We start from the raw sequence: 25540 nt of genomic DNA, 5'->3' as shown, positions 1-25540 counted from the left end.
ATGAATGAACGAGTCTATATGTCATCTGAAGATCCGTCTTGCCCTTTACGTTTGGGGTAGGAGGGTTTTTTTTTGCCTTGGAGGGACCGGAGGGGGGGGGGGGTCATTTGACCCCCCTCCCCCCTCAGAACTCGAGAACGGTATGTCGCATGACCACCAAATTTTCAGAGGATGGTGTACTAGTAAAAATTTATGGCCAAGCGATTTAAAGTTTTTTTTCTTCTTGCAACTAAATAAATATTCACAGTCACACTGCCCTCTTTTGGTATCTCTGAAAGCCGTCTGTTTAGTCTGTGGGAAAATAGATTGATCTATTAGGATTAAAACAATACAAACGGGTAGCATTAGTAAAATATGGCTTAACATAGTTTATTACTCATTTACAAATTACAATGTAATGGATACCTAGATCATTATATTTATAACTTTAAGTGTCCTAACATAGCCCGTTTTTAGCACGTACGCTCGAACTCATGGATCGTCATCACAAATTGTAAGAGTGGTCAGATTTTGATGAATAAGTTTTAAAAAAATGAAATGAACTAACTATCTATATCTATTTATCTATCTGATATATAGATAGATAGATAGATAGATAGATAGATAGATAGATAGATAGATAGATAGATAGATAGATAGATAGATAATATCTTCAACTCAATCGCAGTACTATACCAACTGCTCCGCCCCTGAGGCGTCGCCAAAAATGCTGAACATTCTAATGACATCATGTGCCTACCTCTGATACAGCTGTATGATACCTCCAAGTACTTCCCCACACCCTTACAGGGGTCACCGAAAACGTAATTGCTCGCTGTCACCCTGCACTGCTGATTGCCCTGACAGGCGGCCCTCACGACAGCCAGGCTCTTGTAATTGTGTGTGCGGCATTTGGTGGGAAAGTTAGAGCAGGGATGTGTGGCGGACGTGCGGCCGTAGTTGGCGTCCACGATCAAAAGCTTCTCTCCGTCCGAGCAAGACAGCTGTAGGGTGCTCCACTCACAGGCAAAGGCAGTTTCTGTGTCAGCATCTGTGTATCACATGTTGGCAGTTATATTAGAAGGAATCGTTGAACATGTGCACGTGTATGTTGTTGTGATTTTGACTTTATTTGGACCATTCAGCTTAATAGCTTTTCTACCAGTGGTCACACACACACACACACACACACACACACACACACACAAATACCTGTATTGTTTCTTAAATAATCTAAGAGGAATACTATTTTGACATGTCTTAATGTAAAGAACAAACACACAAACACACAGACAGACATACGAACGCCCCTGAAAACATAACCTTCTGGCGAAGGTAATAACCTCCATGACATGTCATCATGGAGGCAATAAAAGAACGTGCATCATCTGCAGCCTAATAGCAAAACGTATACCGAGTCCAAAAAAAATCCGTCCACCCCACCGCGGGAAACAGCTGCGAACATGAAAACCACGACCTAATTGACCATGCCTTCGTACCAAATGTAACGTTATTTATTAAAGGTGTACCAAGCAATAATGACGCAAGAGAAGATCCACATCCCCACATCTACATAATTTTCAATGATATAGAGTCCATTCCGCGTCACCGTGTGGGTTTTTTCTCCATGTTTCTAATACGTTTGAATTATTTAGAAGAAAAGAATACCCCAGTAACAAAAGTTCTAAATTTTTCTAAAATTTGAAAATGAAAATTTGAATATATTTGAATTCATTTATATATTTCTGAAACAGTTTGAAAGTGACTGTACAAAGATCTCTTTATTTAGAATAAATTTGAACTACCCATGTGTTTCTTTCACTATTCGAAATATTTAGAAATATTTCAAACAAATAACCAAATGGTAGATGAGGGTAATTGCCCCCATAAAAGTAGGTGCTAATCCTACTCTTTTGTATTCTTCTGTATATTTTTAGATTTCACTGCTGGACACTGGTGGCTCTTTTGTTGTAAGGCATCAATGCCTGACACTCAGGCAGTCTGCCCTGTACTTCACAGGGATGTCTGAATTACTTCCTTCCCATCCCAGTGACCTATTTACAAAATGTTAGAAATAATTCGAAATAATGGTAAAAAATGGTAGAGTGCTGTTAGAAATATTTAGAAACTATTGGAAATGTCATAATCCACATCAGGAATATTTCGAACGTGTTAGAAAACCAGGGAATTATTTAGAATATTGACAAGATGTTCAAATTATTTCCAAATTATGAAATTTCCTAGACAAACAATTACAAAGAATTCAAAACATTTCTAAATAATGGCAATAACAACCCACACGGTGACGCGGAATTGACTCTACCCACTGACCTTCACACCGGGTGCCATCTTCACTAAGAGATTGTCCAGCAGGGCAGGAGCACAGCACGTTGTTTCCGGGCGTGTCGATGTAGATGACCATCCGATCGGCCGTTACAATATCACCCCCTGAATAAAGTAAAGTAATGGAACTATTTTGAGGAGTCAGACAAGAAATCTTGGCTCATGCTCTTTTAGTTGTTTTAACGTATTCATAGCAGCAGGTATAGACAGCTGAAAAATAACGATTCTCCACATATTTTGGTCCGTAACAGAATCATTTCATTTCATTAGGCTGCTGTTGACCCTAACTCAAAACACAAAATTATCAGATAAGAAAAGTCAACTTAGACATGGCCCATCCGCACAGGGAGATATATAAGGGTAATTGATTAGTACTGCACGCACCGTTGTAGTTAGCGTAGCCTGTAGATTTAGAAAAGCGGATGTAAGGCAGCTGATCTTTCGGAGCTTGCTCCCATTCGCATATTCCGAGTGGACCACCGTCGGCCACCGCAAGCCAACCAGCGTCTTTGGAGCAACCACCCCAGTTGCGATTGATGTGAAAAGACCTGCAAGAAAGAAAGCCGTGTTTTGATTAATACAAAATTAATTCCATGGACGTCATAAAGATTCACTACGAAGCAGGTAATTCAATGTAAAGGATAGATAGGCCTTGATACGACGTTTATTTACATTTCAAAGGCTGAAGATTTACCTTTTCGCATATAGGGTTCCTCTGATCGAGAAGAAGTTTTGAGGCTCGGTGCTGATGTCGTTCCAAGGAGATGAGAGCAGACGAGGCTTGGAGAACCAGTTGAACTTGTCAGTGTTTCTCCCATCAAAAATCAGCTCTACATTTCCTTCGGAGGACTCCAACACAACCTTCACCTGCAAAAGACGACAATTTTACTTCCTGTGCCGCTCCAAAAGAATCGCCCCTCATTCATTGCAGTTCTATTTTTTTATAACAGATTTAGCGACTTAAATACAATTCTGTTTGTCCAAAATTCTTAGAATCTAATAATCATAAATGGTTGTGTTACGCGTAAGTTATGATACACCTGATATCGCTGATGACGGAAAGCTATGGACATGTGACAAAACAAAACACAGTAATAACCACATGGTTTTCTAGCAGAAACATACCCGTTGGATGTTAAGCGATTCCCATCGATCTACAACTGGGCACTTGTTGTGGCTGACTTGTCCATTAGTTCTCCAGGCGTCATAAACAGTCTGCCCTGTTCCTTTCATAGTTGAAAAAACGTCTAGCCATTGAGGATTGGCTGTAAAGATTGGATAGGTACGAAATATGAAAAGTTAGCCCCCAAAAGTAAAATTGGCCATATCTATCTATCTATCTATCCATCTCTCACTCTCTCTCTCTCTCTCTCTGTGTATATATATATATAGTGTCAGTGCAGAACGCAGTATTTATGGGAAACCCCCGGGTCTATGACGCGGGTATAGAAACTAGTGCAGACAAACCTCTTGCATCCTAGCTAGAGCGACTCATGTGAGAGGTAGCCATGAATGAACTGCGCTGTGTCGTATAGAAAGGTATCGGCTTGTACACAGTATGAGTTGGATTGTGAAGATTTCACTGTTCGTGTATAAAATGCGCGGTATTATGCAACCGCGTTCCGGGGTGAGCCGGCTACAGTTCCGCTGACCCCGGTAGAGGGCCAAATCAAAGTGGTCGTCATTATGTTTAAAACATTTTTAGTTTAATTTCTTTTTTTTTTTTGGTTTTCAGTTATCTTGTAGAATATACCGTATATTTCAACACATTAGTTGGGCGTGATTCTCTAGTGCACCCTACTATAATTTTTACCGCGTCGAAGTGAGTCAACTCGGGTTGCTTAACTATAGGAATCCCCATAGGGCGAGAAACTGTGTTCGGCCACCTTGACATTCAGGTCTCCATAATCCTATGTATTTCACCCAAAACTGCATTTTCCCCTAAATTTTACCTCCCCCATATGACAGTATTACGTTTCCAACCTGTCACAATCTTTGCCCGCATGGAGATGTGCACATGCCATGTTTGCGGATGGATTTTGACGAAGCGCGCAGTTATTCGGCCACTAAAGTCTCTGAAGTCGTTGTTGACCGCCGTGTCTCTGTCGTCATTCGCCGGAAAAACCTGCAGCATATAAAGTCATTGCTTTTATGCCAAGAAGATCAAGGCCTATTTGGAGATATATAAGTTTATTGCACGACAAATATACTGGCAAAGGAAACAAACCAATGAACATAGAAAAAGTTAGATGATAACCTATCTTTCTTATTACTAAATCAACACGGGCAAGCATAAGTCTGAGATATAGTGTTACAATCAATATAATCGAGGCTCATCATGATATAAATATATATTGAAATGTATTTGTAGCATCGATTCTCTTGAAATCTGTTGTTATAGAATAAAGAAATGTAAATAGCTGGCGCAAAACATCATATCTAGAGCATTTAATGACAAAGTGAATTTAATATCTAATTTGCTTTGGACAAAAAGGGAAAAGTCATGCTCTACATTATAGTATGTGTATGTTACCATTTTCAATTTAGGAATACGATTTTAGCATGCAAAGATCTTAGTAGATAGCTATCCAACTAAAGAGAGGAATGATTCTTACAGTAACTTTCCCATCAGCATCGGTATAGAACGTCTCATCACCGTTTTCATTGCCGTACGAAATGATGTAGGATGTGACGTATTGGTCATATTTGCCGGAGTTCCTGCCTTTGGTGATGACGCCGGTGATGTCGGTAACGTCACCAAGGTCCCTCATCAGCCATTGGTCCTTGTTATTGGTTGCTGCTGACCATCCCCCTTGTGCATCTGCAGTCTCGCGAGTGTTGATATCTGCACGATCAGCTGAGTGACGTGAATCGAACTCCGAGGATGCTGACCAAGATGGAGGTTCTAAAACCAAGAAAAACGAGACGTTTTTTAACGAAATATGAAGCCAGAGCTATATTTAATTTGACTATCAGCTTTATATATTACGTACATATTTTAGGCTGGTTTATTCAGCAAAGAAAAACATAGAAACACTAACAAGCTTCCTGGCAGCCGCGATAGCTGAGTTGCAAAGCTTGTTTTGACAAAACATTTCGACAAAATATATACATTTATCAATTTCAAAAGGTAGAGTTACATTTAAAACAGCGATTAAAATATGTATGGCGTATTCAGTCAGGTGACCCTCCCCGTAGCAACTGGCCGGGCTGCAACGAGCAGGCTGCCGCCATGTTGAGGTACACATGGAGGCCGTTCCACAGTGGAGTTCTTTACAGCTCTCCGTAAACTTGGCAAATATTTTCTAAATCACCAACTATTTCCTTCCAAACATTTTGCTTCATAATCAATGTGTTTGCCTCGTGGTCGTATGTTGGCCGGGGACCGATAAAGCGCACATAGTCATAGATCGGTTAATCTTATGATTGATTAGTAGTACATGTTTGTAAGCCCTCACGAAAACAAGTTAAAATAGAGTTCCACGATCTCATACCTTCGCCAAATGATGTAAGCTTTTATGAATAAGAACTTATATACAATGTATTAATCCCCCTGATTATGCAAATAGGATCCGCAATTGCATGAATTATATCTGTTGATCATAATCTCCACCAACAGTCTTATTTTAACAAAGAATGTCATTATAGCATTTCCTCATATATTATGCAAATGAGGTCCTTATTTGAATAAGTTATGTTAAATTATGTTCACCTTCACTAAACTTCAAACACCCCAAGTATAAAATTCCAGGCAGTTACCACTATGCAATTATAACATTTTCTCATTAATTATGCAAATTAAGTCTTCATTTGCATAATCGATATCTGCCTGTGTTTCTTTCGTTGTTAATAACATATGTCGCAAGCTTGAACTTCCTATCATGGAATGCAGCTGATTAATAGAATTTCCTCATTAATTATGCAAATTACATCCATATTTGCATAATTGTAATATCATTATGTCAAGCATTACTCAAGCTACCTACATACCAAAAATCATGATGATCCATCAATCGGTTCTTGAGTTATCCTCCTTTAACCCTCAACAGTACACCTTCCCGGACTGATTAATCTGTACACCTGGGGTCCGCGCGGACCCCAGAACAGTTTTTTGCTAATTTTTAAAAATCATCAACATGCTGCCAGCTCAAATGTTTTGCAAACTGATGTGGGAACCTCTGTGTCCACATTACAAACAAATATCATACATTTTGAACTTTTTCTATTTTTTGGTGAAGAAAAGAAGACAAGAAGAAATACCCGATTTTTAAACCCATTTTACACTGAAGGGGCTTTTGAGGCCCAACTTTGATCTCAGATAGCGGCTAAACGGCTTGCGCTAGATGTATCAAATTTGGAGACCTTTCCTAAAATGTCTCTGGAAAAAGTTCATGTTAGTTTAATACTAGTAAGTTGATGTTTTTGTGTTGCCATGGCAACGGGTTTCTAGCAGGCAGTTTTTTTTGAAAATAGAAGTAATTTTGGTTTAAACATAAAAATTGTTTGAGTTTTGTATTAAATTACACTTCTTTTCCAACATTAATAACATCTTACATAATTAAATATAAGTTAAATCATTTAATATGCATAGAATATGCTAATTTGATGACGTCATTGGTCAAAATCCAATATGGCGGACTATATTATTAGCTCTGACGTCATATGATGTCATAATTACACCAAAGTTATTAAAATTTAATTCTATTACTACACCATTCTCTGAAAACTTGGTAGACATACGATGAGTGCATAAAAACATGTAAAAACGGAAATAAGGTAATGTATAAGAACGCCAGTGTATCCATTATAATCGAAAGCCGGCTGGGGTCCGCGCGGACCCCAAAAGAAAATCAAATATAATTTTTTCAATAAATGGTAGAAACGGAGTTTTCTGCACTTTATTGAGAGACAACTTAGTGGGTGACAATTACCTAAAATTTCAGAAAAAAATCTTTAAAAACAAAAAAGATATTACAGAATATATAGTGCTGGGGTCCGCTCGGACCCCAGGTGTACTGTTTAGGGTTAAACATTTGTCCTTTAACCCCCCCTGCAGTTCCAGAGCAAGCTGCTAGGGGGCCCAAACTCACGTCACTTCTTTCCCAGCACTAGAGCTACCTGTCATTCAAATTTCGTCACCCTAGCTTGTCTGGATCATGAGATATCAAAACCGGAAGTTCAGCTGCAGTACCATGACAAGCCGCCAGGGGGCCCAAAATCTAATCAGTTCGAGCTCTCATCAAGACCTACCCACCTACCAAATATCAAGATAATCCATCTAAGCTTTCTCGAGTTATGCTGTTGACACACAGACACACAGACAGACACACGGACACGAAAACATAACCTTCTCCAATTCTTGGCGAAGGTAACTAGAAAGGCCGACATTTGCTCAGGAGCAAATGCAGCATGGCCACACCCCAAAACAAATAAGGGTAAAACACTCTCAAACCTAGAATCTCTGCAGCTGAACTGCGTAAAGTTTTCCTTTGTTATTTGTTCTCTGTCATGTAGGATTCAGTAAACTAGAGAAGATAGAGGACTTAGCTATAGACATTGCAAAGTTCACACAGACGTTACGGCGTCTCAGGTACAAGAGAGTAAGTGGTAATTGCTCTATTGCTCTGTCATTACTATTGCATAGTTTATGCCTACATATAGGATCATCCTACACGCACTATTGTGTACAGCTTCTATATAATTATGTACTTCAATTGTAGAGTTACCTGGTATTGCCGTTGTTTCAGCCGGGGCCATGATGGCGGTCAGGCCCTGCTGTTTTGTCGGGGTGTCTGATGTTCGAGCGCTCGGCTGTTGTGTGAGAACGTGGCGGTCAGTAGTTGCGGTGGTGGCTGTTGTCGTGCTGCCGGTCATGACTTTGGTTTTCCGGGGCCACGTGGGAGGGTTTGTCCCGGTGAAATCTGCCGCAGGGCCCAACAAATGTGTCCGAGGCATCACTGGAGATCGATGAAAAAAAAGAGTCTGCGTGAACGAAACTGAGACAAATAATCACATGGCTATATTACAAAGAGTCGACGAGCATTGGATAATCCAGTGCCAATTTGATACTGTCTTTTGCCACCCTAGGGTACGCTTGGAGATAAATACCTAAAGCTACGTTTCTTCTATTCGTTCTGTTTGACAAGTCATGTGCAAAACACGGTGGCCCGGTGTCCAGTCTACTACGGAATAAGAGTATTCCATTTTGCTCATATTGTGATTTTGTAATAGTTTATTTTTTTATTTTGGGGTTAAGATATTCATTGTGATGTCATCTGAACTCAAATTTTCTGCCATTGAATGCCAAAATACTAACTTTAGAGCATTGGTTATTTTTCTAGCATGACTTTATGCGTAGTTCAATGCATTGAAGTGACACGAATGAACAGGGGGCAGAACATTTGAAATTTGACCAAATTTGACATTCAGGTCTTCATATTCCTAGGGGCGTATTTCCCCCAAAACTGCATTTTTCCCAAAATTTTACCTCCCCATATTACAGTATTAAGTTTCCAACCTGTCACAATCTTCGCCCGCATGGAGATATGCCCATGCCATGTTTGCGGATGGATTTTGATGAAGCGCGCAGTTATGCGGCCACTGAAGTCGTTGTAGACAGCCGTGTCTCTGTCGCCATTCGCCGGAAAAACCTGAAGCATATAAAGACATTGCCTATATGCAAAGACGATCAAGCCCTATTTGGAAACAGCCATATCCACACTTTGAGAATTCAGGTTTATTGCATGACAAAATATACTGGCAAAGGAAACAAGCCAATGAACATAGAAAAAAGTTAAATGATAACATATCTTCCTTATTACTAAAACAACAAGGGTTAGCAAGTCTGTGATATAGTTTTAAAATCAATGTAATTGAGGCTAATCATGATATAAAGATATATTAAAACGTATTTGTAGCATCGTATCTCTTGAAATCTGTTGTTATAGAATAAAGAAATGTAAATAGCTGACGAAAAACATCATATCTAGAGCATTCCATGACAAAATGAAATTAATATTCAATTTGCTTTGAACAAAATGGGCAAAGTCATGGGCTACATTATAGTATTTGCCTGTTTCCATATTCAATTTAGGAATGCGATTTTAACATGCAAAGATCTTAGTGGATAGCTATTCAACTAAAAGGAGGAATGATTCTTACAGTAACTTTCCCATCAGCATCGGTGTAGAACGTCTCAACACTGGTTTCATTGCCGTATGAAATGATGTAGGATGTGACGTATTGATCATGTATGCCCCGTGGCCAATCAGGGCTGTAGTTCCTGCCTTTGGTGATGACGCCGGTGATGTCGCTCACGTCGCTAAGGTCCCTCATCAGCCATTGGTTCTTGTCATTGGTTGCTGCTGCCCATCCGCCTGCTGCATCTGCAGTCTCGCGAGTGTTGATATCTGCACGATCAGCTGAGTGACGTGAATCGTCGAACTCCGAGGATGCTGACCAAGATGGAGGTTCTAAAACAAAGAAAAACGAGACGTTTGTTAACGAAATATGAAGCCAGAGCTATATTTAATTTGACTATCAGCTTTATATATTACGTACATATTTTAGGCTGGTTTATTCAGCAAAGAAAAACATAGAAACACTAACAAGCTTCCTGGCAGCCGCGATAGCTGAGTTGCAAAGCTTGTTTTGACAAAACATTTCGACAAAATATATACATTTATCAATTTCAAAAGGTAAAGTTACATTTAAAACAGCGATTAAAATATGTATGGCGTATTCAGTCAGGTGACCATCCCCGTAGCAACTGGCCGGGCTGCAACGAGCAGGCTGCCGCCATGTTGAGGTACACATGGAGGCCGTTCCACAGTGGAGTTCTTTACAGCTCTCCGTAAACTTGGCAAATATTTTCTAAATCACCAACTATTTTCCTTCCAAACATTTTGCTTCATAATCAATGTGTTTGCCTCGTGGTCGTATGTTGGCCGGGGACCGATAAAGCGCACATAGTCATAGATCGGTTAATCTTATAATTGATTAATAGTACATGTTTGTAAGCCCTAACGAAAACAAGTTAAACTAGAAAGGCCGACATTTGCTCAGGAGCAAATGCAGCATGGCCACACCCCAAAACAAATAAGGGTAAAACACTCTTAAACCTAGAATCTCTGCAGCTGAACTGCGTAAAGTTTTCCTTTGTTATTTGTTCTCTGTCATGTAGGATTCAGTAAACTAGAGAAGATAGAGGACTTAGCTATAGACATTGCAAAGTTTACACAGACGTTACGGCGTCTCAGGTACAAGAGAGTAAGTGGTAATTGCTCTATTGCTCTGTCATTACTATTGCATAGTTTATGCCTACATATAGGATCATCCTACACGCACTATTGTGTACAGCTTCTATATAATTATGTACTTCAATTGTAGAGTTACCTGGTATTGCCGTTGTTTCAGCCGGGGCCATGATGGCGGTCAGGCCCTGCTGTTTTGTCGGGGTGTCTGATGTTCGAGCGCTCGGCTGTTGTGTGAGAACGTGGCGGTCAGTAGTTGCGGTGGTGGCTGTTGTCGTGCTGCTGGTCATGACTTTGGTTTTCCGGGGCCACGTGGGAGGGTTTGTCCCGGTGAAATCTGCCGCAGGGCCCAACAAATGTTTCCGAGGCATCACTGGAGATCGATGAAAAAAAAAGAGCCTGAGTGAACGAAACTAAGACAAAGAATCGCATGGCTATATTACAAAGAGTCGACGAGCATTGGATAATCCAGTGTGGAACTCGTTATTTTAGGTACTTCGAGGCTAACTATCCAGTGCTAAACGACCTCCGCAGACTGCTGAGTCAAGATCAGCACAGGCGAGGGAGGTCAGGAAAAGGAGTGCTGAGACAAGATTTCGTTCTCTATTTTCGTCATTTGTTCTTATTTTCCGTAATTCGTTGAGTCAGCTATGAATTAGCTGCTGACATTTGAGTTTTTGGACGCGCAGAGAGGTCGCCGTAGAGCTTTTTTCGTAGAGTTTGGCGCTCTCTTCGCGCTATGGCCAATTTCCTGAAAAACATGATTGGCATTTCCGTAAATAATTTCATCAAGTTGGAAGATACTTAGGGTATAGAATTTTCTTACACAACCATAGAGTTTTTCACCTGCTACAAGCAGGTGAGAAAAGGGGATACAAGGGGATACAAGCTCAGCCACGTTTGGGATAGCATTCTCGCCGCAAAAGCGCCACCTACATTGGCGTTAAATAGCGGCGAGTTGCAGAACTCCAGTCAGAAGCTCTGGGGAAGGTGTCTGATAGACATCGAAACGTAAGCAGGTGAGAAACTCTATGGTTGTGTAAGAAGAAAATTCTATCCTATTATTGGCATTTGTGGTAGTATAGCCTTTTATTGAATTAAGAAAATCTGGGCTCTGATTGGCTTGAACCAAATAAGGACAGATCATGAATATTTAGGAAAAGGATCTAACTGCTGCCGGGAAAGCAGAGGTGCTCCCGGCCGTAAGGTTTTTTACGTAAGCCGCGAGAGAATGTATACCTCCCCGCCTGTACTTCATCATTTTCTTATCAGAACTGCCTGGCATTATTTAATTTAATTAGATGGTTAAATCGCTACGTTTTTCTTGCTGGCTTAGGAATATATCTTACCAACGGTTGGTAGAAATGTGAACGTTGCTGTCAGTAAGGCCCCAGCAGTGTGGCTGGTGTTATTAAATGGTTCCGTTGAGGAAGAAGGTGTAGCCGAGTAGACGAGAGATTGGCGATTCTCCTTGTAGGATGTTTTTTTTTAATTTGTACATGCATATAAGAACAATGCAGAAAGTAAATATAATACGAATGGAACAGAATTTCAAACTAATAATCTATACAAAATGGATATGATGAAGGCGGAAAAAAGCCTTGAAGTAAGGCTTATTCGTGTTTCCTTCCATTACAATTAAGAGCATAATCAATTTAAAAAAAGAAAACGATAAGTAAGCTCATTTCCCACAAAAAAATAAATGGTAATATTACAAACGTAAAGAAATATTAAACGATCAGATTTGACGAAATAGGTATAACTGCAGCAGCGTAAGGCATTTGAAAATACAAAGGAAAACAGATTTTCTTCAAGAAATAATGAAGACAATAAAGTGTTACTGAAATTTTCCTTCAACTCATGTAAAGACATATGTCTTGTACATAAAATATAATGTTACAATATAAGTTGTTGATTTACCTTACTTCCAGGTACGGGACTAGGTGCAATAATCGCAAGGGTGACACGATATGACACGAATGCCAGTAGCACAATTAGTCCAAAGCCCAATGCACAGTAAATAACTTTTTTAAGCTTCACCATATCCCGCTTACCGATGTCACCGTCTAGAGTTAAAGATGAAACAAGTAATAAAAAGCGGTTAGGTATAAAAAAAATGCTTGGACCACTTTGGAGAAACACTTCTATCCATGCAAATACCAAGATAAGGATATACAAAAGCAATGTCCAAAGTGTTGTACTATATGCGGCAGAATGTTGGAAAATCACAGCCACTATTAGGCACAAATTAGAGGTTTTCCAGAACAAATTCCTAAGACGCATATTAAGTATATCCCGGCTAAACACTATCTCAAACGAGGACCTTTTCAATAGAACAGGAAGGGTGACTCTGGAGAATCAAATCAAACTTTATTCATCAACTTGGCAGTCCTTAGACTGAATTGCGTTGATTGCACAATTTTGCCAATGATAAAAAACACATTACTATTAAAAAGCAACAATTCATCAGTTAAAAGATATTATATAATCGATTAATTAAAATATGGTAATTATAGTAAAAGTACATGAATGACGTAATGGACAAACAGTGATAAAGGTACGTAATATGTATAAATGTAATTTGGACGACAAAAGTATGGTCCTTAGCCTAGGTTTTGGCGGTCTTTGATGACCCTCGGAACAAAAGAGATTTTGTGTCTTTCAGTCCGGCTGATTGGGAGTTTGTACTGCGATCTGCGTCTCAGTTCATAACGCGGTTCCTCAGTCGGGTGAATGAAGGCATGACAGGGGTGTGAGGGATCTTTCAAGATCCTTTTGAGTTCTCGAATGGACGCTTCCCTTCGCCTTGACTCAAGGGTTGGCAGTTGTTCTGGGGGTAGGCCGAGCTATACATTTTTATTCGTGCATACTTTAGTAATTGTACAAGCTGCTTAATTCAGCCTCTCGGTCGCAAAAAAGCTTCCAACTTGCTGTATTATGCATTATGTACGTCTTTGCAAATAAACCAGTCATATCAAACAAATAAAACAGTCCAATCCCATTCTTAACCAGTAGAAGAATCCTTTAATCATTTATGTATTTAATTTTACTTGTGACTAAGATGTATGTGACTGTGACCAGAATACCGTTACTGATTTTACTGCCTTACGTTTTATTACCATAGATTTTAACTAATTGTATACGATGATAATGGTTTTAGAGAATAATACTGAGCAAGTGTTTTTATCTTTCTATGTACATGTACGAACACACAATTCAGCCCCGTGGGCTGCCAGTTGTTCAGTTGAAATAAACCAAATCAATATAACGTGGACGTGCGTAAAAAGCTGGTTTATCTTTTCCATTCACTAAACATCCCCTCTTGTAAATTTTCGTTACTGTTTTGTTTTCATATAAAAATGCTATGATGCACATTAGCTGTATAGTTTATCATGCTGATGCAACAATTTGGATCTCTGCTATCCTAATTTTTGCAATAAAATCAAGGAAACAAAGGCCGCCGGCCTGCCCCGCAAATATAAAGGCCGCCATGATGGATTTTCCAAGACCAAGCGTTGAGGTGGCAGAACACAGTTTTCGGTCTATGGGGATTCCTATAGTTAAGCACCCCGAGGTGACTTACTTCGACGCGGTAAAGATTATAGTAGGGTGCACTAGAGAATCACGGCTAACTAGTATGTTGAAATATATGGTATATTCTGCAAAATAACTGAAAACCAAAAAAAGTTATGGTCTTTTAACATAACGACGACCACTTTGATTTGGCCCTCTACCGGGATCAGTGAAACTGCAGCCGGCTCACCCCGGAACGCGGTTGCGTAATGCCGCGCATTTATACATGAACAGGGAAATCTTCACAATCCAACTCATACGGTGTACAAGCCGATACCTTTCTATACCACACAGCGCAGTTCATTCATGGCTACCTCTCACATAAGTCGCTCTAGCCAGGATGCAAGAGTTTTGTCTGCACTACTTTCTATACCCGCGTCATAGATACTGTGATCTGCGGCCTTAATACGCTTAGCGGTAGATTTTGCATATAAATAAACAGTTCGTCATTATAAACATGGTGCTAAGTAAACCATGTTATAAACCTGCATTTCTCCCCTGACGAAAGGTGGTGGATGCTACTTGAAACGTCTGACCGTTTCTAAAATCATATCCAATTGCTTGAGTAACTGCTTTTTGGTGTAACCAGTATTTTTTTTTAATCGTTTATTTCAAATTTTACATACAGATGTACGTTCAAATACATGGCTTACCCCTCGTTACATCACTAATTCTAAATGTTGGCGCACAGTTTGAAATCTAACAGGTTCGTTTTGTACAACATTTTTAAAGATGTAATATTTACATAACAACATGGATTTGTTTAGAAGAAAATCTGACTTGTGTCCATAAAGGATATCTTTTTCCTCTAAAGATATTGGTGACTGAGTTTTGGCATTCCACCACTCTTTCCAAAAAGGTTTAACAGATATACAAGTTACAAATACCAGTATTTTTTATAGGTTTTGGACAAGCCACCATCACCAGGCACAGTTTTTAAAAATGGCTTTTTTGTTAACTTTGGTAACGTTTTTAATCTTTGTTTTGTACATATATCTGCCAGAAAGAAAATACGTGCCATAAAGAAGTCACGTGACAAGAAAACTCCAAGACGGGATCTTAATCGGGGTGAAAAAGATACAGTCTGAGAGTACGTCGTCTTGAAAGCTCCCCAGCGTAGCTGAACTTTTGTTGTGTGTTTATGTATAAATATTTTGTCAAAAGAAAATACCTGGTATGGTGGCGTACGTAACGTCGGGTGTGTTTGCATCGTCGTCCGTACGTGCCTGGTAATCAGTCTGGGGTTGGTTCACGGATGTTGCCCCTGTACAAAATCAAAAGACGTAAAATAATATAATAAAAATAAATAATGCAGTCGTCTGTTGAAAAGTTGGTTCGCCTGGTAGGCTCGACGCACACTATGCAAGAGGAGTAAGTGAGTGAGTGAGTGAGTGAGTGAGTGAGTGAGCGAGCGAGCGAGCGAGCGAGCGAGCGAGCGAGTGCGTGAGTGAGTGAGTGCGTGAGTGAGTGAGTGAGCGAGCGAGCGAGCGAGCGAGCGAGTGCGTGAGTGAGTGCGTGAGTGCGTGAGTGAGTGAGTGAGTGAGTGAGTAAGTGAGTTAAAAAGTTTGGATGTTAAACACAAGTTACAAGATCAGGAAAAGGATAGAGACAAAAATAATTTACCTGCATAAGAGGCGTACAGAGGGTTGTGTATTTTTGCAGCAGCGTCAGCACGTGCCCTCCAACTAGGCCCCGGCATGGGTTTTGTGTCTTGGAAGAAAATAAGAGTATACAACAGAGTTACATAAAAAGAAAAAAAGAAGAGTTCTCAAAACAAGAAATAAAATGACTATAACGTTTACCTGCCTCGGAGGAGTAGAAACTGTTATTGCCGGCTTATCAACAAATAATCAGACAGCTTAAATAATAAAATAATACAGAATTAATGTCCTGTGGAATTCTATGCACGAAAATGCTTCCTCATTTCATGAAATCTATGTACTAATGATACATTACTTTCTAAAAAAAGCTAGCCAAAATTACCTGTGCCGCTTGTCTTGGGACGTTTCTGCCGTCCTGGCATGGTGATAGAAAACACGACCTGCACCAGGCGAGGCGCTTGTCGACTTATGTTCAGCTCAAAACACAAAATTCTATCAAGCCAAATCACTAAATTAGAAATCAGATGTAAAAGCAAGCCTTAGCGGCTTGGTACCAAGTGCCGCAAACATCAAAACAATACATAAGGAGTCGTAATCTTACTGCCGCTGACTGGTGAAAAACTAATCATCACAAAAAGCTTTCTGAGACATGTTGACTTTTCTTAAATTGTATAAGTGAGAAGGAGGAAACAAAAATACCCAAATTATATTAAAAACGATTAAACTTGGGAAGTATTATGTTATAATAGAGACTGTTCAGGATCTTAAAAACATGTTTTGCGTTAGACAAATACAAGATAGTAATATACATGTGAAGTCTTGCATCACGAAACAAAATATGCATGCCAAAAACGCAATTTAAACTAAATGTCACCAGTTGATTGTATTCATTTAAACATGTACACGTAGGTAAATGACTTTTAAACACCACCCACATGCACATTGAGACAAATTATGTGAACACGTAAGCGATTTTGCTCGATAAACATTTTCTGAAATGTGGTCGTCAGAAAATCATATGTCACTAAATGAAGATAAGGCCACACCAAGTAAATTTTATGGATGACGTCCGCGCGCGCATTGATTTTGGCATGTTCCTAGAAAAAAAAACAAGAAATTCCGCTTCCTGTAACTATGACCAAAGAGTCATGACAGTGCCGCAAATCGTCAGATTGACGTGAAACCCGTAACACGAACTTCAAGAAAGTGTCTATTAACGTTACCATCCTGTTTTCACTGTCCACTGTTCCACCTGATTTATTGCTGTTTAGATGATGAATAAAAGACTTCTTGCTTGTTACACTATGTCACCTCATTCAATTTGTGTCCTAACATTTGTCGTCTCTTAGTATTTTTTTAATCTAGGCATCTTGTTTTTTAGGGCCCTACTTGTTTTTTTTTCGCCCTCTCGCATTAGATTTAGGGTCTCCAAAGGACGTCATCCATAAAATTTACTTGGTGTGGCCTAAGTGCAAAATAATGAACATCACTTTTATTAACGACCCTCCTCCTCCCCCCGATATCCTTCTTAATGGTAAAGTCCTTGAGCATACAGAAGTGGCATGCATACTTGGACTGTGGTTGACAGCGGATATGAAATGGGATAAGCACGTAGAGGTCATTACGACAAAAGCAAGCTCACGGCTCTACTGGTTAACCCTCAACAGAACACCTTCCCGGACTGATTAATCTGTACACCTGGGGTCCGCGCGGACCCCAGAACAGTTTTTTGCTAATTTTTATAAATTATCAACGTGCTACCAGCTCAATTGTTTTGCAACCTGATGTGGTAACCTTTGTGTCCACATTACATACAAAAATCATACATTTTGAACTTTTTCTATTTTTTGGTGAAGAAAAGAAGACAAGAAGAAATACCCGATTTTTAAACCCATTTCAGATAGAAGGGGCTTTTGAGGCCCAACTTTGATCTCAGATAGCGGCTAAACGGCTTGCGCTAGAAGTATCAAATTTGGAGACCTTTCCTAAAATGTCTCTGGAAAAAAGTTCATATTAGTTTAATACTAGTAGGTTGATGTTTTTTGTGTTGCCATGGCAACGGGCTTCTATTTTTGAAAAAAGAAGTAATTTTGGTTTAAACATAAAAATTTTCTGAGTTTTATATTAAATTACACTTCTTTTCCAACATTAATAACATCTTACATAATTAAATATAAGTTAAATCATTTAATATGCATAGAATATGCTAATTTGATGACGTCATTGGTCAAAATCCAATATGGCGGACGATATTATTAGCTCTGACGTCATATGACGTCATAATTACACCAAAGTTATTAAAATTTAATTCTATTACTACACCATTCTCTGAAAACTTGGTAGACATACGATGAGTGCATAAAAACATAAAAACGGAAATAAGGTAATGTATAAGAACGCCAGTGTATCCATTATGATCGAAAGCCGGCTGGGGTCCGCGCGGACCCCAAAAGAAAATCAGATATAATTTTTTTTATAAATGGTAGAAACGGAGTTTTCTGCACTGTATTGAGAGACAACTTTGTAGGTGACAATTACCTAAAATTTCAGAAAAAAATCTTTAGAAACAAAAAAGATAATATAGAATATATAGTGCTGGGGTCCGCGCGGACCCCAGGTGTACTGTTTAGGGTTAAAGAAATTAAAACGTTTCGGCCTTCCCACCAATGACCTTTGCGAAATCTATTTATTATATATACGACCAACCGTTGAATATGCTGCCCCTGTATGGAATGCCAATATAACATATCAACAATCCGATAAATTAGAACGAATACAGAAACGTGCGCTAAGAATAATTTTAGGCCCTCAATACTCATGTTATGATGAAGCCCTTTCCCATTTTGGCCTCTGTACCTTGAAAACTAGACACGGCGGTCTGTCACTACGGTATTCTTTCCCATTGCTAGGCGCGTTCTAAAAGGTATCGGATTACAAGACGCTATTTGGGCCGAGTTTGGCCTACCAGTAAAACACTTGAAAATAAACAAGAAGGATTTAATGGTAAATTTCGTCAAATTAAAATGATATTATTGCCTTAACATCCTTTCAATATTAGCTGTTTATGTTAAATTATTGATTTTTCAAAATTTCGCTCCGAAAGACGATTTTTTTCGGATTTCCGACCACAAGTCATGTCATGTTTTTAGGCAAACATCGTTTTAACCTGGCTACGTATATTACCCCAGATTCCCGATTTTTATATTTTTCGACGACTAGGAATAAGATCAAAAATCGTGTTTTAGGGATTTTTTAATTTCTGATTTTAAGTCTAGTTTTTGGCGACATATTGGTGAAAAAATGATTTTTCTTTACATTTTTTGCACTAAATTACCCATAATTCAAAATTGAGGCCATTTTTAAAAAATCCCTAAAACACGATTTTCGGGACAGCCATAACGGTCATTTTGAGCCGTGAATGGGGTATGCTTGACTTTCCATGCTTGCAGGTTAAAACGAGTTTTGCAGACATGTCATGTCGACCAAAAGTCTGCATTGTGTTATTCATACTGGTGTAAAGAATCATAACAGTATTCAAGGTCACCCAAGGATACGACAGTAGCTTCGCTACATGTTACATGTCCACAAAAAAATGATAGCGGACATGTACTGTCCAGGAATCTGTTTTTATCTATATAAAAGTGTTGTTTTTTATCTGTTGCAAGGCACGGAGGCAAACAGGCTTGTTTTGCCGCTTTATTGTAAATGACCGCAGGTGACCCCGAAATAGAACGCGGGTTCGATTCGAATTGCCCAGATCGAACACGATCGAACACAGTTCGGGTTCTATGGCATGTGGGAACTTTGCAACCCAGATTTTACCACCGTGAGACGAGAATCGCTAAGCCTTAAATTTGCCAAATCTCTGTTGAATTCGCCGACGTTTAGAAACTGGTTGCCCCCGCTACGGAAAGATGTTCACAACAGAAATTTAAAGGGCAATAATCAGCTCTGTATTCCGATGGCAAGATCCAACAGATATAAAAACAGCCCCATTCCATACTTTACTGCACTTCTGAACAACGTCAGGTAACCTATCAGTGTGTGGTAATTTTTATTATGATTATTGTCTAATTATTTTAATTATTTTGCTATGTATAGTAGTTTCTATAGATTTTATTAAGTGTTTTATTCATTTCTTGTAACTGCCTAATATGCATAATTCAGCGACTTGTACCATGTACAAGTCGCTGCAATGTATTTTAGTGTATTGCTTTCAATTGAAACAATAAACCAACTATAAAAAGTTAAAACCCTTGAGCTGCTGGATTTGCTGACCAGTACGTGATCTCAATCAATCAATCAATCAATCAATCAATCAATCAAGCAAGCAAGCAAACAATCAAGCAATTAAACAATCAATCAATCAATCAATCATCAGGGCAGATGCTTAGTGGCTGCAGTCATGTCCGATCCCTCCAGGATGTTCTGTTTTCTGCCAACACAGAACATCCAGTCAGTTCTGCTGACCCCTAAACTGTCCAGCACGTTGAAAACCTGGTCCTCCCATCTGCTCCTGGCACGGCCTCTAGGGCGCCTCCAAGTTGTATCTGGAGCTGTGGTGATCATTTTGATCACTTCCTGGGTGGGTGTAGCTCTAGAGATGTGACCCAGGAGGTTTAGCTGGTGCTTGGTGATCCTCTGACTGATCGGGACCTGGTCTGTTGTGAGTGATCTCAGTGCTGGGATTTTCAGGCCCCTTTAGAATAGGGTATACTACTTCTATCAATACTCACAATAATTTATACATCAATAGGAAGCTAAGCGTCTTTACTTTCTAGAAACATCATGCAGGTTTGGCTCAGTGCCAGTATTAATAGTTTACAAGGGCAATAATGCAATAAAACATCATTTTTGTGACATCATTTTATTTTGGTATCCAAAACCGTGTATGAAAAAAAATATCAAAGATACAAAATTTCAAAAGTCTTGCTAACACCAGGATTACATGAGAAAAGATTGTATCCATGTATTATTACATGTGAGTTAATGACTACAGACTGTCCTGGGTGCTGAACTGACTATTCAGCTGAAATGCTTGATATCTACCTCAACATGGTATTATCCTTTCTGAGGCTTTTTTAAATCCTTTTTTTTTTCATATAAGTTAAAAGCTTACAGCTTGTTCTTACTTGAGACGTCTTTATCGACTTCGAGACATAATCTTCATGATCAGTGAACTCATAGATATTATAAAATATACTTTCTCCACAGTGCTTTTAATACGATACACTCAAGTACAAAAAAACACTTTTTTTTATATACAGTTACTGGCAATTTCTGACAACATAAAGATTACTTTCATTGAAAAAAAAAAGAATCGAGGTATTATTAGCGGTGGATTTTATGACTACAGACTGTCCTGGGTGCTGAACTGACTATTCAGCTAAAAGGCTGATATATTACAACGACGGTTTTCTCTTTTCTGGGGCCCTAAAAATAATGTACATAATACTTCTGGTCCCAATTGCATTTTGCATAGTTTCCTTTGAGTTAATTTACAATGCTACTAGTTCTACAGTTCTAAGACACTAAAATCCTGAGCCATAATATGTCCAGAACACGATCGAAATTACAAATCCGGAAGTTTATTAATTAGCTGCAATACCGAGGATAGCCGCGAGGGGGGGGGGGGCAAAGTCTAATCATTTCAAGCTTTAGCTACAGCTTAAAACACGCCCCCCCCAAAAAAAAAAATCCAGCTACCCGGTACACACACACATACAAGCACCCACACACAGACATACACACACACACACACACACATACGCACAGACATTCACACACAGAGACACACACAAACATACACACACACACACACACACACAAACATACACACACACACACACACACAAACATACACACACACACACATACACACACACACACACACAAACATACACACACACACACACACAAACATACACACACACATACACACTCACACAAACATACACAGAGGCATAAAGTGCTATTAATTTCAACCTTCATTTTGGAATTACTAGCAAAAAACTCAGTGATGACACTTGGTTTACATGGTTCCTCAGCTACAAGCCTGAGGCTATGGGTGGGCGTAGGCCGCCTTGCTTAGGTCGTCCTGACTTAATTTTATGGATGACATCCGCGCGCGCATTGATTTTCGCCTGATCTAAATAAAAAAAAAAAGATCACGTTCACAGAGCCTCTGGCCTGGCTCTAGGCCTGGGTAGTCCATGATAGTTATCGCCAATACGGAGTTTTGGTAACTTTGGAGAACACCGGCTACCGAAGGTCCACGACTCAAGAACTCAGTATATAGTTTACGTACAGTGCCTATTCATAAATTCCGCAAAAAGCCATCTTGTGCCGTCGTATATGTCGCTATGCACTGCCGCAAATTCACGATACCAGCCAAACCCTGTGGTTTAGTAGCATTTTTATTTTTGGCCGGAATTTTTTTTTTATTCGCCCGCGCGCACTGCTGGCTTGGGGGCCTTCAGAGAATGTCATCCATAAAATTAAGACGGTGTGGCCTTATCACACATCTAGAGTCAAAGGTGAGTTTTACATCCACAGGGGGCACTACAGATTAACATGGCCTGTCAAGTTTTGGGTTCTTAAAGACGCTTTCAAGCGATATATATGAACTTATTTCTCTTCAAGTATGACTTACGTTGGAAACACCGACCAAACAAACTTTTGTTGGTCACACTAGTCCTGTAAACAGTCTGTGACTGCTGTGTCGCTCATAATTACTGTGTTTTTTTCGCTCCATTAGTTGGTAGCTGAACACGTCGAGCAAGGTCATTTTTCACGCGGCAACTTCAAGCAGAAAGGATGTCAAATGTTAGTAACAGGACCATTAAAAAATTAGTACATGTTGATTATTACTAAGTACGTAATGCACAGAGAAATATTGGACTGTACCTCTGACCTGTAACGTCACTCTGGAACATAGTGTTATGTAGGAAATTATCGTAGACCTCATAACGCTTGTTATTATATCCACGCCTACGAAACATAACCACACCTTAAACTTTAAAGGTCACGCAGACAATGAGCTATCTACAGCTCCCTATCTCACCTGACAACTCACGTACTCAGTACATAAGAGACACGGAGGTAAACAGATCTTTGATTTTTCCCTGGTCAGTCTCACAACTTGTTATTTTTCAAAACTCAACTTTAAGTACATGTTGTTTTCATTGCGTTATCTGTTTGACACGTTTAGCCGTTTAGGTAAATAGTACTACCGCTTGTTTTGTGTTTGCTGGCGGGGTCTCCTTGTACAGTAGACTGCGTTGTTTTGCTTTATACCCCGGGGTGGGGTGGGCAAATCTCGATGGCGTACAACTCCCGGGAGCGCTTAAATCTAGATTGACGGCATAACTCCTTTGACCTGCCGAGCACACTCGCTGACGGCCCCGCCAAGTTTTCTACCCAGGATATTGTCTTCTAGACTTGGACCCAATATTCATTGATTCGGCTTTTGGCAGAGCGTTTCTTGCCTTTAGGAATCTCTACACTTTCGTGTGTGATTGCAACTTTAATGTTGCGTTTTTTACAGGTTGGCGTTGCAGAATTAGAAGCGAAGACAGCATGAGTCAGTGTAAGATGCCCCCTCTTGAACCCGGACCGGTCATACCAGGCTATGGGGATCCTGTCTTCTTCAACGAGACTGAGAGAGCCTATGGTGCTTCCCTTGTGGTAAGAAGTGCTAATGTTCTGTCTTACTTATTACAGAGTTTCACGCAGATATAGACAGAGACGTAGCAGAGAGATTCTTACGGAATTTTGACACCAATTTTAAAAACTCAAATAATACTCCTATTATGTTGCCAGATAATGAGGGAGAGGGGATGTAGCCCTTTAGAAATATAGATAGTTATAGATAGATATGTATAGATAGATAGATTAATATAGATAGATATTAGATAGATAGATAGATGGATATATATAGATAGATAGATACATAGATAGGCACATAGATAGCATTGTCAGATAGTATTGTTAGATACTAAATAGACAGGTATATAGATAGAGAGAAATAGACCAAGATAGAGATAGAAAGATAAATAGATAGATAGATAGAGACATACAGAGAGAAAGAGAGACAGAAAGAGAGAGAGAGAAAGGGAGATAAAGGAAGAGAGATTGAGCCTTATTTCACTATGATACCAACAAAAACATAACACCAAACTAATCGGTACTATAAATTGTTACTATTCAGTTCCGGGGTGAAGTCGAAAAGCGCGTCAACAACGGGGAGGCTTTTACAAGCTACAGGCCGGTGTCGTTTCAGGCTCAGGTGGTTGAAGGAATAAACTACAAGATCCAGGTACTATTTGTTTGTTTATTTACTGTCATGTAATCAAAGAAATAAAAGAAACATAACATAACGGAAGATATATGCGAAGGAAGATAAAAAGCCGTTACTGGCCCTGTCCGCAATCTTCCCCCGACAGCGCTAGCATAAATGTCAAATATAACATTTCAATGTCACAAACTTCTTTTAAAGGGGAGTGTATCTTAAACCTTGAACAAAGTAAACAGGTGTATGATGAGTGTCTGTCACTGTGTGATGCTAAAGATTAACCTTGCAATTTAGTACATAAGAGTACAAAGCATTTGGTGCTCTCAAACATATATATATAGTAGTGTCAATTTAAGGAAGTCATGTAAAAATAAATGATTGCAATGACTAAACACACAGCATGGTCTGGTAAACAATAGACTCACCCTCTCATTTTCTTACATTTTCTTCCTTTTCTTCAGAATTAATTTTGGTACGGAATAGTTTTCTGTATATATCAGCCCATTTTTCAACTGCCTTATGGTTTGCAGTGTGGTCAAAAACTTTCTTTTAAAACGAACAAAAATAATTGACGTGGTTGTCAGCTATAAAATTGAATAAGCATGGCGGCGGTCTTACACATATATTTTTCTGTTAACACACACAGGTCGAGGTTAGGATCTGGCTGCCAGCACCAATTGAACCGCCGGAGATTGTGCAGAAGACCGTTGAGATGACGGTGTACTGGGGTCTCCCACCGGCCATCCCCAAACTCACGGACGCCAAGATTCTGGAACCTGTGGAGAAGTAGATATAATATACACATACATCGTGATAAAAAAAAAAACGATGAGGCAGCACTTTGCACCATATACCAACCCTGAATGTAGACTCCTCCGATGGACATATTGTTAGTTCTGAACAAATCATTTCTTAGTTATGCATACCCTTAAAACACTTGATTGTAGTTCGTAAATTACCTCTTTGGCTAAATTATTACATGCACTTGCATCAATTTTCATACCTTAGCATAATGAGCATGATCCATGACCTTTACCGAGCCTGGATAAACAATAGGAACTAGCTATATACTACTGACTAAAATGAACTTAAATTTTAAACATTCTGAGAAACTACAACTTTCCATTTAACGCAGTAATTATATAGATATCATTTTGAAAACATGCAGACGTTTCAGGCAGCATGTACAAATGTACTTCATTTCATCAGTTACACTGGTCGTTCAGGTTTTGTCTTGAGCATTTGCATATTATCAACCAATACACAAACCTGCTAAATGTGATATTTCTCTGGTGTCACTGACGAAAGCTTACCGTTGTAGATGGTACCTGAAACGTCTGACCGTTCCCCAAATCATATCCAGTTGCTTGAGTAACTGTTTTGGCGCAAGTTGATTGATATAGAATGACACATGGGAACGGCTAATTATTTCTACATGACTGGCTATTGTCATTTGTTATGAATAGGGCATGAGAATGGCGGGGCTGTTATTTAGACAC

At 39.3% G+C, this 25540-nt stretch overlaps 2 protein-coding genes across 2 annotated transcripts; one reads left to right on the top strand and one right to left on the bottom strand.

Annotated features, from left to right (window-relative positions):
• Positions 1-286: 286 nt before the first annotated feature.
• LOC109474710 (hemocytin-like) lies at positions 287-10864 on the bottom strand. Its single transcript, XM_019775073.1, has 9 exons — positions 10717-10864; positions 9484-9794; positions 8840-8972; positions 8049-8279; positions 4938-5227; positions 4306-4447; positions 2311-2427; positions 740-1030; positions 287-291 (listed from the first exon to the last, which is right to left on the bottom strand). The coding sequence occupies exons 1-9, from the start codon at positions 10862-10864 to the stop codon at positions 287-289; spliced, it is 1668 nt and encodes a 555-aa protein (XP_019630632.1).
• A 12437-nt stretch (positions 10865-23301) lies between these two features.
• On the top strand, positions 23302-24831 carry LOC109474707. Its single transcript, XM_019775060.1, has 3 exons — positions 23302-23434; positions 23958-24065; positions 24688-24831. The coding sequence occupies exons 1-3, from the start codon at positions 23327-23329 to the stop codon at positions 24829-24831; spliced, it is 360 nt and encodes a 119-aa protein (XP_019630619.1). The 5' UTR covers positions 23302-23326.
• The last annotated feature ends 709 nt before the right edge of the window (positions 24832-25540 follow it).

The sequence above is a fragment of the Branchiostoma belcheri genome, unplaced genomic scaffold (assembly GCF_001625305.1).
Source record: "Branchiostoma belcheri isolate BF01 breed outbred unplaced genomic scaffold, Haploidv18h27 scaffold102, whole genome shotgun sequence".
Lineage (NCBI taxonomy): Eukaryota > Metazoa > Chordata > Leptocardii > Amphioxiformes > Branchiostomatidae > Branchiostoma > Branchiostoma belcheri.
Note: the sequence above shows the minus strand (reverse complement) of the source record. Positions and strands in the feature narration are given on the sequence as shown.

Coding starts and splice junctions, on each gene's coding strand:
- LOC109474710 (XM_019775073.1), bottom strand. CDS start 10,864: ATGACCAGCAGCACGACAACAGCCACCACCGCAACTACTGACCGCCAC. Junction 4,448..4,937: donor ATGCTGATGGGAAAGTTACT/GTAAGAATCATT, acceptor TATATGCTGCAG/GTTTTTCCGGCGAATGACGA. Junction 1,031..2,310: donor AGATGGCACCCGGTGTGAAG/GTCAGTGGGTAG, acceptor TGTGATACACAG/ATGCTGACACAGAAACTGCC.
- LOC109474707 (XM_019775060.1), top strand. CDS start 23,327: ATGAGTCAGTGTAAGATGCCCCCTCTTGAACCCGGACCGGTCATACCA. Junction 23,435..23,957: donor CCTATGGTGCTTCCCTTGTG/GTAAGAAGTGCT, acceptor GTTACTATTCAG/TTCCGGGGTGAAGTCGAAAA. Junction 24,066..24,687: donor GAATAAACTACAAGATCCAG/GTACTATTTGTT, acceptor TAACACACACAG/GTCGAGGTTAGGATCTGGCT.